The sequence below is a fragment of the Talpa occidentalis genome, unplaced genomic scaffold (genome assembly GCF_014898055.3).
Source record: "Talpa occidentalis isolate TD23 unplaced genomic scaffold, MPIMG_talOcc4v2.1 talOcc4.2, whole genome shotgun sequence".
Taxonomy (NCBI): domain Eukaryota; kingdom Metazoa; phylum Chordata; class Mammalia; order Eulipotyphla; family Talpidae; genus Talpa; species Talpa occidentalis.
In genome coordinates this window covers 64,873,487-64,891,662 of record NW_023602073.1, presented here as the reverse complement: position 1 = coordinate 64,891,662, position 18,176 = coordinate 64,873,487, and the positions used below count along the sequence as shown (strand labels likewise).

The following is an 18,176-nucleotide window of genomic DNA, read 5'->3' as shown; positions in this document are numbered from 1 at the left end:
CCCTGGGGGCGGGGCGTGCGGAGCCGACCCCGCGCGCTTCACCCTCCCCGGCCCGGCCAGTCCGCGCTCTCCTGCCTGCGGGGCGGCTCGCGGAGTGAGAGGCGCGATGCCTGAGAGCAGGGGGCGTGCGTCGCACGCTTGCTCCAGCGCTTCAACCGCCACCCGCCACCGCCAGGGCAAGGAGCGCAGTCGGGCTGAAGAGAGAGGCGTGTACCCCGTGCGCGGGGCGCGCGCGGGCCCCCGGCCCTGGAGGCCATGGCGGCCGTGGTCGGGGCTGCGGAGACGGCCTGCGGGCGGGAGGCAGCGGCGCCCGCGGGTGACCCTGCCGCCGAGGCCGCTGCCTTCGGAGCCACCTACCACCCAGAAGAAAACGGCGGGCGCGACCCGAGCTCCGACTGCAGTAACCGCCCCGCGCCGCGGGGTCGGAGTCGCCGGCCCCGCCGCTCCCGCTCGCGATCGGGGTACCGCGGGCGCCGGGCCTCGCCGGCCCCGCCGCGGGGGTGTCCCAGCGTCCGGTCCTCGTCCCCGCCGTGGGCCGGCCTCGATTTCTGGCCCCCGCCACCGCGGAGGCAACTGTTCCCCCAGCCGCCCGGACGGGCCGCGTTCCGGGGCCGCCGGCGTGGCGTGTCCCGCGCCGACTTCGCCCGGTATCTCCGCGGGGACCCTCCCGGCGACGGCGGCAGCGAGGTAACCCCACCCTCGGCCCGACCCCTCCTCCTCCGGCCCCCGCGCCCCGGGTTCCCGCCTCCCGAGACGCCCGCAGCCCCGGCGCTCCGCGGCCTCCAGGCCCGGACCCCGGCGCAGGCCCCTCCCCGGGGCGCCCGCTCCCTCGGGAGCCGCGGCTGCGAGTAACGGCCCCGGGCGGGAGAGGCGGCTCCAGGCACGGGCCGCTTCAGCGGAGGGCAGAGAGGGAAAGTTTGCCGGGCGGCGCCGCCCGGACCGTGCGCGCCCGGGGCTTTCTCAGCAGCCGCCGCTTCCTCCGGTCGCGGTTCCGGATGCCCGGGGCTGAGCCTGCCGGCTGGGGGCTTCGAGGCCGCGCCGGCGGAGAGCGAGGGCGGCCGCGGCCGCTCGGGGCGGACGACTGGCGTGAAAGCGGCTGCCGCTCCGAGGGGCGGCGCGCAGAAGCCCGGGCTCCGGAACGGCGACCGGCTCGCATTGAGGCGCGGCGCAGTCGGCGCTGCGCTCGCAAACCCGTTCTCTTTGCACTCCCAGCCCTGTGAGACGAGGCTGGTACCAGCTGAGGAGCCCAGAGGGGCCCGAGCCGCCGGGGGAAGGGCTCGCAGCTAGCAGGGGTGCAGCTGCGCTGGCGCTCGGGTCTGCCTGCTGCCCACGCAGGAGATTGATTTACGCTTCCCTGCCAGAGGGAAGAAGTTGCCTGTGGGCTGGATGCGGCCTCACTTGATGCCAAGTCTAATAGCGGCTCTGGGCAGGGTGTGGTGTTTTGAAATGTGTCGTTCTTTGCAGGGCATCGATCTTTTTTAAACCTGTGTCATCATTTTCCTTTTTCTACTTTTTCTAAACCTGTTGAGTGATTCCCAGCGTATCCCAGTGCTCTGGGTAGTCTTGGTCCTGGGTGAATTGACTCGTCTTTGTTAAAGTTTTCGTAGTTAAACAGGGATACTCTTGAGTGTTTGTCGCTACAGAGGAAGCACTATTAGTCTCCATGACTTCCTGTCCTTCTCCAAGGTACAGTTTCTTGACTGGAACCTTCTCTGTCCTGACTGACATCACCCATTGCTCAGTCAGAAGCAGTGATCATCTGCCGACTTCCAAATCTGATGTGTGAGATTAACTTGATCTCCCTGTGCTCTACCGCCAAAATACTTCCCCAAAACTCTGCATGTCCTTACCCTAGTTTATTACTTCCCACCTGGATCATCACATTAAACTCCCTTACATTCCTGTTTCGTTCTCCTCCAGTTTATGTGTACGCAGCAACCAAAGGGACATTTTAAAACCTCCGTTTCATACATCTAGTAGACTGACATCTGCCATGTGGTAGGTGCCATTCTGGGCAGTGGGAGCAAACAGTGAGCAAACCAGACTACCCCACTGCCCTCATGGAGTTTTTTTTTCCTTTTAAAGTTATTTATTTATGTATACAAGAACTGGAGTACAGGGCAGAGGTGCGGCAGGGAGGGGGGTGTGTGTGTGTGAGAGGATTCACTGGAGACAGAGTGGTGAACAGAACAGGTGGACTGAGTGAAATACACTGCTGAGAGGAGCAGTGGGCTAGTCAGGAGAGGTCTGCTGCACCATGTAGATAGCTCCCTGGCCGGGGATTGAACTTGTGCTGCATTGGCTGCAGATGGCTTCATAGGTGACCTCTTAATTTTTCCTTAATTTTTAATTTTTTTTTAAACAATATTTTCTTCCCCCCACCCTCTCAGGTTGAGTCCCCATAGAATTTCCTTCCCCAAGACACCTGTACACCATTACTACAGTCTCCTGTTATACTCCCTTCCTTCCTCTGATCATAGGTCGCCTGTTAACCCCTTGTGCCGCCAGGGAGGCCCCCTCATGGAGTTTATATTCTTGGAGCAGGAGTCAGATGATATATAAGAGAAGATGTTCAATGTGATTAAGTGCTAAAAAAAAGAAAAAAGTTAATAGTTTTTGATAGGGTAGCTAGTGAAGATCTCCTTGGAAGTTGACTTTTTATGAAGCCCTGGAGGAGATGAGGGTGTGAACAATGCTCATCACAGCTGGAGGAAGACTGTAGTCAGATCACATCATTTCCCTGCTTAAAACCCTCCTGTGGCTTCTTAGTACATTAACAATAAACTCCACATTCTTAGTTGTGACTTCGAGGTATTTTCTACACTTTGCTGTAGTTACACAACCTTTCTGTTATACAAAACAGGCTAAGTTTGTTACAGAGCTTATTCTTTTTATCTGAAACATCCTTACATCTGTTCTTTGCAAGGCTGACATCCCATCCTCAGGCCTCAGAGTAAATGGTATTACCTCAGAAAAGCTGCTGCTTTTTTAAAAAAAAAAAAAAGATTTACTTACTTGTATACAAGAAATGGGGTACAGGTCAGAGGTGTGGGAGGGTGAGAGGATTCACCAGAGACAGAGCAGGTAGCAGAACAGGCAGACAGACCGAAAATACACTGCTGAGGGCAGCAGTGGACACCACAGGAGAGGTCTGCCGCCCCCATTTGGGACTCTCCCTGGCCAGCCTAGAATCGAATCGGCGCTGCAGAGTCTTCGATCAGCTTCACAGCACTGTGTTCAACCCGTTGCGCCACTGGGGAGGCCCAAGAAAATAATTTTCCTTAATCACTTTATTTTTGGAGTAATATTTTACCTAGGCATTTCTCACCTTGAAGCACAATGATGACTAGAGAAAAAAACCTTTTCAGGTCTAGGAATGTCTTGACCCTATTGAATGTTTCTTTTTTAACCCTTCCCTTAATGGCACTTATTTTATTTTACATTTTTTTAAATGTTTTTTAAATGTAGTGCTTTTTTCTTACATTGTTAATTTCTAGACAATATGTGGTTTCTCATATATTGTCAGGTTTGTTTGTGTTCCTCCATTCCCCTTTCCACCCCTTCTTACTCCCTTCTCTCTGGATATCATACCCATGGTCAGTTTTCAAGGTTTGTCTTTGTCTCGCCCTTTGGTTCTGCTATATTTCATATAGGTAAAGCCATCGAAGATTTAATCTTTTTCCTTGGCTTATTTATTTATTTTTTAGATTATTTATTTATACAAGCACTGGGTACAGTCAGAAGCGCGGGAGGGTGAGAGAATTCACCAGAGCCAGAGAGGAGAGCAGAACAGGCAGAAGGACCGAAGTACACTGCTGAGGGGAGCAGCGGGCCGCAGGAGAGGTCTGCGCGCCATGGGGGACCCTTGCACGGTGGCTGGGGATCGAACCAGTGTTGCAGAGGCTGCGGGGCAGCTTCGCAACCCAGCGCTCAACCGCTGCACCACCAGGGGAGGCCCTTCCTTGGCTAATTGTGCTTAGCATCATCCTTCCCAGCCCCTCCATATTGCCACAAATGGCATGAGTTTTGTTTTGTTTTTTTTTTTTTGATTGCTGAGTAGTATTTCATTATATATACCTCATCCTCTTGATTCATTCATCTGTTTTGGGCCATTTAGGTTGTTTCCATATCTTGGCTGTTGTGACCCTATTGATCATTATATCATCTTTTACTTTTGTAGAGCTGCTCCCCTGGTCTGTATTCTGATTCTTTGGAACAGAGCTTAAGGATCACTGTTGGCAACGTCCACTTCCGTATTCCCATTCCCAAATGGCGGCAGCTAAGTCAACAACTGGGATCACCTGCCGATAATCTGGATGATGTGGACAGGTAGGTTATACCCTTCACTGAGGCAGTACACACTGTAATTGTACTTGAAAGTAGAATTGTTTTCTCAATGATATCTTTAGAAAATGGTGCTATCACTGCATATGGGAGGTTCCTCAGGTCTGATTTCACCCTCCAGCATCGCAGGTGGATAAACCCAGAGTGAGCTAGCTGCTGTTCACTGAGTTACCTGTTGGAAAGCAGGATAGACCGGGGGCCTCCTTCAAGCCTTTAAGGGGTTTTGATACCCTCTGGTCAAGATTGAAACGGGGTCTCCTCATACACCAGTGTAGGCAAGATAAAGTGTTTATTGATTCGTGAAAGAACAAAGAAATAAACCTCTAGGGAGAACGCTTTGGCTATGAGTTGGAGTCTTTATTTGTTTATAGGCTGGGGCTTGAGACTGGAACTTGAGAGCAAAGAAATTAAACTTTATTGCTGAGAAAGCAAGGAATGTGGCATGGCCAAAGTTCACGTTTTCATCAGAATATGGTCCATTTACAGACCATATTGGTGGTCATACAGGACTTGTGAACATCTCCAGGGGTTGTGCACATGCTTATGCTCTCAGCTTTAGTTCCAATCTGTCTGGTATCAGGGTCTGTAACTCCCTTCTTTTGCAACAGCCTGGGGACTTGTTAAGCTGTAAAGATATAGGAATGTACAGACTGGGGAAAAATTAGTAATAAAAAACAATGCACCGTGGAAATTCATGCCAGGTGTTTGTACCTTTTTTGAGTCATTAGATTTGTTTGACCAAGTTAGCCTGTAGGAACAGTCAAGTTCTGTCCTTGTCCTAGGACCCTCCCTATCTCAGTGCCAGTACTGAAGCTATGCCCTCTGTTCACACAGAGGAAAACATTGTAAGACCTCTGAGTGGGCAGAGCATGTTGATGTACATTCTGTTATGTGAGAATTATGTAAAAGAAAAACTTTAGCTTATAAGATCACTGGTCCTTGGGCCTCCCTGTTGGCGCAGGTGCTAAAGACAGTGCTGTGAAGCTCTCACCAACCACTGCAGCAAAACCTTGCCGGCCAGGGAGCAACCCACATGGCACAGCAGACCCCTCCTGTCTCCCTGCTGCTCCCCTGAGCTGTGTATTTCAGGCAATCCGCCTGTTCTGTTCCCCACTCTGTCTCTGGTGAATCCTCTCACTCCCCATACCTCTGGCCTACACTCCAGTTCTTGTATGCATAAATAAATAAGTCTTTAAAAAAAAAAAGGACGAAGTAGATCACTGGTCCAACTGAAAAGGGGAGGAGAGCACATAGAGTCTTCAAATTGAAAACAGCTGAGATGATAGGGATTCTAAAATGCTATAGTACAGGGCCTCCCCGGTGGCGCAGCGGTTGAGCGCTGGGTTGCGAAGCTGCCCGCGGCCTCTGCGGCGCCGGCTCGATCCCCGGCTGCTCCCCGGCCACCAGAGGAGGGTCCCACAGGGCGCGCAGACCCCCCCGCCGCCCGCTGCTCCCCTCAGAAGTGCACTTCGGTCCGTCTGCCTGCTCTGCTCCCTGCTCTGGCTCTGGTGAATTCTCTCACCCTCCCGCGCTTCTGACTGTACCCAGTGCTTGTATAAATAAATAAATAAATCTTTAAAAAATAAAATACTATAGTACAGTAGATTCTAAAAGACAAAAACGTCTTTTTTAATAATATGTGCCAAAATATACATTTTAAAAATTAAAAAAAAAATTTTTTTTAGGGCTTCCCCTGGTGGCGCAGCAGTTGAGCGCTGGGCTGCGAAGCTGCCTGCAGCCTCTGTAGCTCTGGTTCGATCCCTGACTGCCGGCGAGGGTCCCACATGGCATGCAGACCTCTCCTACCGCTGGCTGCTCCCCTCAGCAGTGTATTTCATCAGTCTGCCTATTCTGCTCCCTGCTCTGGCTCTGGTGAATTCTCTCACCCTCCCACACTTCTAACTGTACCCAGTGCTTGTATAAATAAATAAATAAATATTAAAAAAATTTTTTTTAAAGATTTATTTATTTATGCATATAAGAATTGGAGTACAGGCCAGAGGTGCAGGGGGTGAGAAGATTCACAGAGACAGAGTGGGGAACAGAACAGACAGACTGACTGAAATACACTGCTGAGGGGAGCAGTGGGTAAGACAGGAGAGGTCTGCTGTGCCATGTGGGTTAGTTAGCTCCCTGGTCAACTGAGGCTCGAACCTGTGCTGCAGAGACTATGGATAGCTTCACAGTGCTGAGCTTAACCCTTTGCCCCAAATAAATTCATGTCTAATATATGTATATGTATCTACATTAAATAATGCAAGCATTAATAGAAAGTTAGTTACAGGGTTCTTGAGAATAATTTCCAAATGAAGGTGTGGAGGCTTTCCCATACCCGGTAATTCCAGACTCCTGCAGGATGTCTGAGAAGTGAATTGAATTTTGTTAGTGACTATTTGGAGATAACATCAGATTAGACAGGAAAATGACTCAGTCCTCCAAGACCACTTTCTACTTCACATGCTACTAAAATGATTTTGAAGGTTAAAGATTCTATAACCCCCCTCCTTAAACTTCAGACACCATTCTTAAGCCCAGGTTATCATCTAGCTATTGACAAATTGGCTATTGTGGGATCCATATCCCCAAAAAGGATTAGCAGACTTTTCCCAAGCATCCCTAGTAGGTCTTTTCCCTTGCTAATAGGACTTTTCTAAATTGTCAGCTGGTATGTTAGTTTAGAGCCCTTGGGCCTCCAGAGAAAGTGTTATCATTATTTCAAGAATGTAGGTTTTCTTTTTAATCAGAGAAACTTATCTTAAGGCAGGGCAAATATGTAGAGGCAAGGTTTTGTCTGGTGCAATCATTCCCTTATGTGAAACTTTCTCCTATGAAACCCTCTTCTCTCTCCTTAATGTCTCTGATCCCTTAGCATATAATATAATATAAAGCTCTGTGTTGCCCCTTTTATTTTAGAATTTATAGCATCATGAATTCTTTGTGTATGTTATTAAATTCAGTCTTTTTGTTGTACTAATCTGTTTGTCCATATAGCCTCAGAAGAACCCAGAAGGGTGGGTAATTTTTCCCCTGTGCTCTTGCACTATGAATTAGAGGTTCCCATGAGCCCTTCCTCAGGTTCCCTCAATTTGCTAGAGGAGCCTACAGAACTTAGGAAACCCCTTTACTCACTAGATACCAATTTATGGCATAAAAATATTACTCAGGGGCCTCCCTGGTAGTGCAGGGGGTTAAACACAGCACTATGAAGCTATCTACAGCCTCTGTAGCACAAGTTCAATCCCCAACCGGCCAGGGAGTTACCCACATGGCACAGCAGACCTCTCCTGTCTCGCCCGCTGCTGCCCTTAGCATTGTATTTCAGGAGATCCACCTGTTTTGTTCCCTGCTCAGGAATATCAGTGGGAAGAGATGCATAGGGCAAGGTATGAAAGGAAGCACAGAGCTTCCATACTCTCCTTTATACTTCCCATTCTCCCAGTACCTCCATATATTCACCAACCAGGAAGTTATCCTTACCTCTTGGGGTTTTTTTTTTTTTTTTTTTTTAAGATTTTATTTTATTTATTTATACAAGCACTGGGTACAGTCAGAAGCGCGGGAGGGTGAGAGAATTTACCAGAGGCAGAGCGGAGAGCAGAGCAGAACTGGCAGACTGACGAAGTACTCTGTGAGGGGAGCAGCGGGCGGCAGGAGAGGTCTACACGCCATGTGGGACCCTCGCCTGGTGGCCGGGGATCGAACCGGCATTGCAGAAGCTGCGGGCAGCTTCACAGCCCAGCGCTCAACTGCTGAGCCACTGGGGAGGTCCTACCTCTTGGTTTTTTATGGAGGTTTCCTTACTTGGGTATGACTGATGAAATCTGCTCCTTTGGCAGTTCATCTTTAGCCTCTTGCGCCTCCCAAGAGGTTCCAAAAGTTCCAACCCTCTAATCACACATTTGCTTTTTCAGTCCACCAGCCTGCTCCAAACCCCCTTAGGTGATGCAAAAAGTCACTGAATTCACTTAACAAAATATGCTTTTGTCATTCTCAACTCTAAGAAAATTCCAAGCATTTTGAGACCTGTGAGAGAGAAACTGGATAAAGACCAAATATCTGAAAAATATATTTTAATTGTCTGACCAAATATATATTTCCTATAAATGACAATATCATAGTTACACATAGTTTAAAATGTTTGAATTCAGATATTATTTTACAACTATTGAGTGATAAGAAAGGGAAAGCAGGTCTCCCTGGTTGCACAAGGGGTTAAGTCGCAGCACTATGAAGCTGTCAGCAGCCACTGCAGCATGAGTTGGATCCCTGACCAGGGAGCTAACCCACATGGCACAGCAGACCTCTCCTATCTTACCCACTGCTCCCTCCTGCAGTGTATTTCAATAGATCTGCCTGTTCTGCTCCACAGTCTATCTCTGGTGAATTCTCTTACCCCCTACACCTCTGGCCTATACCCCAGCTCTTGTATGCATAAATAAATAAATCTTTTTTTTTAAAGCCAGTATTAGGAGCTAACTAAATGTAGGAAGTAAATAATCACATTTAAGTGTTTTTCACCTCACAAAAGTCACGAAAAAATAATGAAAGAGAAAGTATATTTTCTGAGAGGTCTCCATGTGGCATTTTAGGTGTTTTCACTAATGATGTTTTCACCAATAATGTGCAGACACAGGGGACAGCTGGGTAGCAAGTCCGAGGACCAGGTGCTAACACTTAGTAATAATGAGGTTCAGTTAGTGGGGTCCTTGGGATACCTCTAAGAAAGGTTTCAACAGTTTCTTAGTCAGCAGCACACAGGGAGTTCACTGATTAAATGGATATGTTTGCAAAGATTCAAACAGGCAAAGGCTGCATTTGAAAAGGGCAGGTTTATTAGGAAAAAGGGAAATGAAAAAAGAGGCACTGGCATAGAAACATGTTGGCAGAGAGCTGCATTTGAAAGGAACAGGTTTATTAAAATAGACACTTGCATAGGCACTTGTGGGCAGTCTTGGGACAAGACCCACATTTTGCCAGAGCAAGGGGTATCATTATATAATGGTCTTTGGGGAGAGTCATTCTTTTTTTTTTTTTTTAAGATTTATTTATGCATACAAGAACTGGGATGGTAAGTCAGAGGTGCTGGGGTGAGGGGGGCGGGGTGGTGTGAGAGGATTCACCAGAGACAGAGTGGGGAGCAGAACTGCCAGATCTACTGAAATACACTGCTGAGGGGAGCAGCGGGCGAGACAGGAGAGGTCTGCTGCGCCATGTGGGTCAGCTCCCTGGCAAGGGATCAAGCTCATGAGGAGGGAGATTTATTCTTATGTGGGATTTTTCATTATTCTCTGATTGCTAAAAAGATTGTTGACTTTTTCTGCCCCCTCCTTAGGTTCCTGGCCTTGTGTGAAGTTTTTTATAGCCAGCTTAACAACTATGTTAATAATCATCCCTATCTTCACCTCCAGCTAGTGCAGGAAACAGGTAGTGGAGTGTAAGGGCAGGACTGGACACAGTGCAGGTTTTCTATGATCCAGCAGACCGGGTAAAGTAGGAGTCAGAGTCCTCAGTGGCTTTTTGTGGGTCTTCTATTGGGATTTACCCGGCACACAGTAGGCAAGGGTGCTGGGGGGCCGGGAGGCTGGCAGGCCTCCCAGCTCTCAGCAAGTCTTCACTCTGTCCGGGTTCTCCGGTGTTCTCTGCTTCTCTCTCGGCTTCTCTTCGTTCTCGGCTTCTTGTCTTCTCCTGCTTCTCTCTTGGCTTCTGCTGGCGTCCCTGTGACGCCGCCCTTAAAAGCACTGTCTTAGCCCAGGTGAATCCCGTCTACCTATGCCCACACCCTACTCCAGGTGCCCGCCATCAGGCATGCATTCAGGACCGCAAGGATCCATCATCTATCCTGATGGCGGGAGGGCAGAAAAGCCTGACATTTCTTTACCCTACATGCATGAAACAGGTAGTGGAGGAATGGCATCAAGGTGTTTATTTTTCCCCCCACAGGGTGGTCCTCTTTTTTTTTTTTTTTTTTTTGAAGATTTAATTATGCATATAAGGGCTGGGGTACAGGCCAGAGATGCGGGGGGAGAGCGGGGGAGAGGATTCACAGAGACAGAGTGGGGAGCAGAACAGGCAGACTGACTGAAATACACTGCTGAGGGGAGCAGTGGGCGAGACAGGAGAGGTCTCCTGCGCCATGTGGGTTGCTCGCTGGCCGGCTGGGGATCGAACTCGTGCTGCAGAGGCTGCGGATTGTTTCATAGTGTGGTGCTTAACCCCTTGTACCACCTGGGAGACCCAGGGTGGTCCTCTTTGGCAATCAGATGTCTCCCTGACCCTGAGGGACAGAAAACTCATTAGGGATGTAACACAATTGTCCACTTCCCAGGAATGCTGTTGGAGCCAGTTAATGCTTAGTCCTAAAGGAGAAATGCAGTTCACTGTTCAGAGTTTAATTCTACTTATCTGTAACTAAGACTTGGTTTTTCATGCAAGTTCTGAACCATGAGAAAAGTCTTTCCAGAGAGTAATTTGAGTTAGCTGCCAAAGGGATTTGGCAGATTTAGACATCTCAAAACAACTGGCTTCCCAAATGGTGGGAGTGCTGGGATATAGAAGGGGCAAAGGAATGTACAGGGCTTCACATTTCCCTGTCCAAGGGCATTCTGCACAATTGAAGCAGTGTGTTGACTGCCCCAGCAGAGTGTGTCTTAGCTGATTTTTTTTTTAAACCTTTTTAAGATTTTTTTTTTTAAAGATTTATTTATACGAGCACTGGGTACAGTCAGAAGCGCGGGAGGGTGAGAGAATTCACCAGAGCCAGAGTGGGAAGCAGGGCAGGCAGAGGGACCGAAGTACACTGCTGAGGGGAGCAGCGGGCGGCAGGAGAGGTCTGCGCGCCATGTGGGACCCTCCTCTGGTGACCGGGGAGCAGCCGTGGATCGAACCAGTGCTGCAGAGGCTGCGGGCAGCTTCCCAACCCAGCACTCAACCACTGTGCCACCGGGGAGGCCCAGATTTATTTTTTATGCATATAAGAACTGGGGTGTGGGCCAGAGGCATGGGGGTGTAAGAGAATTCACCAGAGACAGAGTGGGGAGGAGAACAGGTGGATCAACTGAAATACACTGCTGTGGGGAGCAGCGGGGAGAGAGGAAAGATCTGCTGCACTCTGGATTGCTCCCTAGCTAGCAGGGGACCGAACTCCTCCTGCAGTGGCTGGAGAGAGCTTCACAGCACTGTCTTTAACACCTGCGCCACCAGGGAGGCCCTGATGTTTGTTTTTTTCAAGATTTATTTTTTATTTATACAAGAGCTAGGGTACAGGCCAAAGGTGTGGGTGATGAGAGGATTTACCAGAGACAGAGCAGGGAGCAGAACAGGCAGACGACTGAAAACACTGCTGAGGGGAGCAGCGGGAGAGGCAGGAGAGGTCTGTCCCGCCATGTGGGTATCTCTGCAGTTGGCGGGGATCAAACTGGCACTGCAGAGTCTGCGGACAGCTTCACAGCCCTGCGCTCAACCCGCTGCGCCACCAGGGAGGCCCCTAATGTTTGTTTCTAATGCCATTATCTCTGCACAGAAAAATTTTATGGGGGATGTGTAGAGGCAGGAATGGACACAGTGCAGGTTTTCTGATCCAGCAGACCGGGTGAAGGAGTCAGAGTTCTTAGTGGCTTTTTGCAGGTCTTTTTATTTAGATTACCAGGTACATGGCAGGCAGGGGCGCTGGGGGGCTGGGAGCCTGCCAGCCCGCCAGCCCCCAGCAGGTCTTCACTCTGGGCTCTCCGACCTTCTCTCAGCTTCAGCTTCTCTTGCTTCTCTCTCGGCTTCTCTTTTGGCTTCTACTGGCATCCTCCTGACGCTGCCTTTAAAAGCCCAATCTTAGCCCAGGTGAATCCCATCCACCTATGCCCACACCCTACTCCAGGTGCCCGCCATCAGGCATGCATTCAGGACCGCAAGGATCCATCATCTATCCTGATGGTGGGAGGGCAGAAAAGCCTGACATTTTTCCTTACCCTACAGGATGTAAGACAATTTTTAAGTTCCAGAATGCAGGTCTAGCCAGTTAACAAGTTAGGGGATAGAGGGAGAACAAAGTGTGAGTAGAGTTTAATTCATCTTATTCCTAATATTTAGTCTATGCCTACTGGGGCCTCCCTCGTGGCCCAGGGGGTTAAGCGTCAGCACTGTGAAGCTATCCGCAGCCACTGCAGCATGAGTTTGATCCCCAGCCAGGGAGGTGACCCACATGGCGCAGCTGACCTCTCTTGTTGCATCTGCTGCTCTCCTCAGCAGTGTGTTTCAGTCAGTCCGCCTGTTCTGTTCCCCACTCTGTCTCTGATGAATCCTCTCACCACCCCCACACCTCTGGCCTGCACTCCAGCTCTTGCATGCTGTAGTGGCAGGAAGGGCACAGATGCAGGATCTCTATGATTCTATGTAGAAGGGTAAAGGAGAAGTCCTGGAGGTGGCTTTTCAGGCTTTTATTGGGATTTTACCAGGTACACAGCAGGCAGGAGTGCTGGGGGGCCAGGAGGCTGGCAGGCCTCCTAGCCCCCTGGGAATCTTCACTCTTTTCTGGGCTCTCCGGCTTTCCCTAGTGACCTCTGCTTCTCTGCTGGTTTTCTTACGGTTATTCGCTTGTTCTCCTCTGGTCTGCTGGTGTCTCCATGACACTGCCTTATAAGCCCAGTCTCTCAACCCAGGTGTACCCATCTACATATGCCCACACCCCACTGCAGGTGCCCACTTCAGGCATACATTCAGGACCACAGAGATCCATCATCAATCCTAATGGTGGGAGGACAGAAAAGCCTCACATTCAGTCATTTACCCTACATATGCATAAATAAATAAATCTTTTACAAAACAAAAATAGAACCTCCCTGGTGGTGCATGGGATTGGGGTGCAACCTATGAAGCTATATGCAGCCACTGCAGTACAAGTTCGATCCCCGGCCAGGGAGGTACCCACATGGCTCAGCAGACCTCTCCTGACTAGCCTGCTACTCCCCTCAGCAGTATATTTCTGTCGATCTGCCTGTTCTGTTCCGTACTCTGTCTCTGGTGAATTCTCTCACCCCCCATACCTCTGGCCTTACCCCAGTTCTTGTATAAATTAATAAATCTTTAAAAATTAGGGCCTCCCTGGTGGCGCGAGGGGTTAAGACACAACCTGTGAAGCTATTTGCAGCCACTGCAGCACAAGTTTGAGCCCCCACCAGAGAGCTACCCACACGGTGCAGCAGACCTCTCCTGACTCACCTGCTGTTCCCCTCACCAGTGTATTTCACTCAGTCCTTCTGTTCTGCTCCCCACTCTGTCTCTGGTGGATGCTGTCACCCCCTGCACCTCTGGCATGTACCCCAGTTCTTGAATGCATAAATAAATAAATCGTAAAAAAAAAAATGCACCTAGGAGATGCATCTGGGTAGATTATTCATAAGACCCTTCTTAGAGACTGAAGCTGCTGTGCCCCAGAGAAAGGGACATGCCATGTCTACGCATAGGCTTGTTCTCGGGCTCCATGATCACTGTCTCTTGCCCTAAGACTGTATTGTGCGGCTTTGTTGCCAGTTATCAGTCTCTTCGCCTGTCTGGCCTTGCTCCTTCCACATCTGTTATATTCAGTTGTGCTTGTCTCTCCTCAGGGATGACCTGACTGATGATTCTGTCTTCACTCGAAGCTCCCAGTGCCCTCGAGGTCTTGAACGCTATATTTCCCAGGAGGAGGGGCCTCTCAGTCCCTTCTTGGGACAGCCTGAAGAGGACTACCGAGCAAGAGAGGCTTTCGTGCATCATTCTGACTATCTTCCCCACATCAGTTGTCACGATGAGCTGCTGCGGGGAGCAGAACGGAGTCGAGACAAACTGAAAGGCTCCTACTGTCTCCGACCTGAGGAAAGGAGCCGGGAGGCCAAGCGGCCCCGTTACGACGACACAGAGAAGATCCACTGCAAGGGAGATGATCACCCCAGCTACCCGCCAGGGATGCGCAACTATGGACAGCGTAGACGAAGCCCAAGCCCTAGGCTTCTGGACCCTGAGTTTCGCGAGTTGGACCCTGCCAGGAGAAAACGAGAGGAAGAGGAGGAACGGAGTAGGCGCCTGAGTCAGGAGCTGGTGGAAGTTGATGGTGGTGGCACTAGCCGCCCCATCCCTGGATTGTCAGGTGTCCTACCTGCCTCGGGGCCAGCATTTTCTTTACACCGGCCTGAGGAAGGCTCTGTGATGCCCAAGAAGTCCATTCTGAAGAGGCGGATTGAAGTGGACGTGGAGCCTTCCATGCAGGTCTCTGCTGTATTTCTTTTTTTTTTTTTTAATTAATTAATTTTAAAAAAAGGTTTATTTATTTATTTATACAAGCACTGGGTACAGTCAGAAGCGCGGGAGGGGGAGAGAATTCACCAGAGCCAGGGGGGAAAGCAGAGCAGGCAGACTGACAAAGTACACTGCTGAGGGGAGCAGCGGGAGGCAGGAGAGGTCTGCGCGCCATGTGGGACCCTCGGGCGGCAGCTGGGGATTGAACCGGCGCTACAGAGGCTGCAGGCAGTTTTGCAACCCAGCGCTCAACCGGGGAGGCCCTCTGCTGTATTTCTTCAGGGTCTCTTGGCTAGTTCTTTCCACTACCTTTTTTTTTTTTTTTTCAAAGATGTATTTATTTATGTATACAAGAGCTGGGTTGTAAGCCAGAGGTGCGGGGTGGTGAGAGGATTCACCAGAGAGAGAGTGGGGTTCACCAGAGAGAGACTGAGGAGCAGAACAGGCAAATCTACTGAATTACACTGCTGAGGGGAGCAGTGGGCGAAACAAGAGAGGTCTGCTGTGCCATGTGGTAGCTCCCTGGCCGACCAGGGATCAAACTCATGCTGCAGTGGCTGGGATAACTTGGTGACGCTGTCTTTACCTCCTGTGCCACCAGGGAGGCCTTCCTTCCACTATCTTGAAGCCTGCTTTCTGTGCTGGGGTCTGAGTCCCTGAGGCTATGTGGGTAACATCTGCTGTGCCAACATTGTTATGCCTATGAGCTGCACCTCCCAGAACTGTCCAGAGCAATCTGTAGGTTCCAAATACATCAGTAGTGGGCTTCTGTTGTCATGGTTGGGCTCTTTAAGCAGACCTTTTGGCAAGTATGCCTTGTAAGTTTTTTCTCTACATTGGCTACTAGTCCTGTAGGAATCTTAGAATATGGGTTTCTTGGGATGATGCTTAAGAGGGCACAGGGAGGAGATGATCTGCAATTTCCTTATCTCTCTTCAGAGAGGACAGAATGTTATGAGTGGGAGGACACTGGACCAGAAATGAGGTGTTTCTGACCCTGGGCCCACCTCTGCCACTAAATTGTTATGTGATTTTTAGCAAGTCATCTCACCATTCTGGGCCTTGATCTCTTTTTTCCCCGTATATATTAAAAAAATGGTCCCAGGGCCTCCCTGGTGGCGCAAGGGGTTAAGCACTGCACTATGAAGCTATCCACAGCCTTTGCAGCACGAGTTCGATCCCCAGCCGGCCAGGAAGCTACCCACATGGCACAGCAGACCTCTCCTGTCTCACCTGCTGCTCCCCTCAACAGTGTATTTCAGTGGATCTGCCTGTTCTGCTCCCCACTCTCTCTCCGGTGAATCCTTTCACCCTCTGCATCTCTGGCCTGTACCCAGCTCTTGTTTGCATAAATAAACAAATCTTTAAAAAAAAAAAAATGGCCCAGGCAAGAGCACTCTGTAGGAACCCAAGGTGTCTGAGTAAGTGCCTCAGGGAGGCTGGTCAATTAGGTTTTTGGAAAAAAAGCTGGGGACCTCCCTGGTGGAACAGGGGGTTGAAACACAGCCTATGAGGCTATCTGCAACCACTGTAGCTTTCCTATTAATTTGAGAGCTATTTATTTATTTTTATTTTTATTTTTTTTAAATAGAGGCATGTTTATTTATTTATTTATTTATTTGTTTGTTTTGTTTATACATGCACTGGGTACAGTCAGAAGCGCGGGAGGGTGAGAGAATTCACCAGAGCCAGAGCAGGGAGCAGAGCAGGCAGAAGGACCGAAGCACACTGCTGAGGGGAGCAGCGGGCGGCAGGAGAGGTCTGCGCGCCATGTGGGACCCTCCTCCGGTGGCCGGGGAGCAGCCGGGGATCGAACCGGCGCCACAGAGGCCGCGGGCAGCTTCGCAACCCAGCGCTCAACCGCTGCGCCACCGGGGAGGCCTAATTTGAGAGCTATTTAGTTGTTTTTTTTTTTTTTTCCAAAGATTTATTTATTTATGCATACAAGAAATGGGGTACAGGCCAGAAATGGGGGGGGTGAGAGAATTCACCAGAGACAGTGGGGAACAGAACAGTTGGATTGACTGAAATACACTGCTGAGGGGAGCAGCGGGTAAGACAGGTCTGCTGTTACATGTGGGATAGCTCCCTGGCAGGGGATGGAACTCTTGCTGCAGTGGCTGTGGGATAGCTTTATAGTGCTGATGTTTAACTCCTTGCACCTCCAGGGGGGCCCTAAGTATTTATCTCAATTGGTAGTTTTCAATTCTGCATAAAGGCTAAGTTAGTTATGTTTGTCTTTTCAGCTTGAGAGTTTTTCCAGCAGTACCAGTTCCAGCCAGGATCACCCTCTCTACTCTGCACACCCGTCCTTTCCACTGCATGGTGTTGTTACTGCTTTTGCCTCAAAGACTGTAGATGATAGTCATGTCAGAGAGAACTTTGGAAGTTTTTTGTGCCACAAGGAGAAATCAGGGGTGGAGCTTCAGGAACCTGACCAACTCACAGACTTTTTGCTGCCTCATGAGAGAGCTATCCAGGATGGCAGTGGTTTTTCACGGATTCTGAGTATATTTGCAGAATCTACCAGTCCACACAAAAAAAGGAGACTTAGTTTCTCTGACATTGAAGATGAGGAGAAATTTCTGTATGGGGATGAAGAGAATATCAAGGCAGAATCTCCACCAAGGTTACCCTTCATTGAGAGTGAAGTTATGATGCAGAGTGCTAGCCACCTGCCTTACTCAGCTCCAGCTGTGAAGCTGGAATCAACAGAAGAGACCAATCCAGGATATGCCAAGTTTCATGAACTGGTCCAAACCTTCGGGCTGGATTTTGTGTTAGCGGAGATTAGTAAACTGGCTACTTATACCCAGGAACAATTTCATAGTTATGTAGATGAGTCACCTGAAGTGAGCACTGAAAACTTAAATCTTCAAAACTGTGAAATGCAGGTGCCTAAACTGAATCAAAGTCCTGTTATATGCTATTATTGCAAAAAGCCAGGACACTGGAAAAGAGATTGCATCAAACTTAAGCGTCGCATGCTCTATGAGACTTTGAACCAACTTTTGCAATGTCCTCCCAAATCTCATTGATGGGACTCCAAGCAAGTACAGGGACTTCTCCCCAGTCGCTCTCTTAATTGACTTAAATCAGATCTACAGATTGGAAACGAATCTCTCTCCTTATTGACCCAGAGCTTAGCTTTTGGTGCTCAACATCACAGTTCAGTGGAGCAGAGCCCTTACTACATTGGAATACTGAAACAGTTCAAACATTGTAGATTTCTAATAAACCTCAAATGGTTGCTCATTCTGATATTATTTTGTGTTTAGGCTCTTTGAAAGAAAACTTCTCTTCCACCTTTATTCTTGTAGCTTCAGATTTATTAGAAAAGTATGCTGAGGACCTCCCTGGTGGCTCAAGGGATTAAGATGCGACCTATGAAGCTGTCCACAGCCACTGCAGTACCAGTTTGATGCCCAGCCAGGGAGCAACCCACATGGTACAGCGTACCTTTCCTGTCTCACCCGCTGCTCCCCTCAGCAGTGTGTTTCAGTCATTCTGCCTGTTCTTTTCTTTCTTTAAAAAAAAAAAAAAAAAAAACGATTTGTTTATACATAGAA

General features: G+C 49.4%; 1 protein-coding gene across 1 annotated transcript; it reads left to right on the top strand.

The window, feature by feature from the left end:
• Window positions 1–255: 255 nt before the first annotated feature.
• LOC119251422 (zinc finger protein 318-like) lies at window positions 256–18,139 on the top strand. The gene is made up of 4 exons (XM_037518716.2): window positions 256–687; window positions 4,181–4,329; window positions 13,938–14,577; window positions 16,854–18,139. The coding sequence occupies exons 1-4, from the start codon at window positions 256–258 to the stop codon at window positions 17,643–17,645; spliced, it is 2,013 nt and encodes a 670-aa protein (XP_037374613.1). The 3' UTR covers window positions 17,646–18,139.
• The last annotated feature ends 37 nt before the right edge of the window (window positions 18,140–18,176 follow it).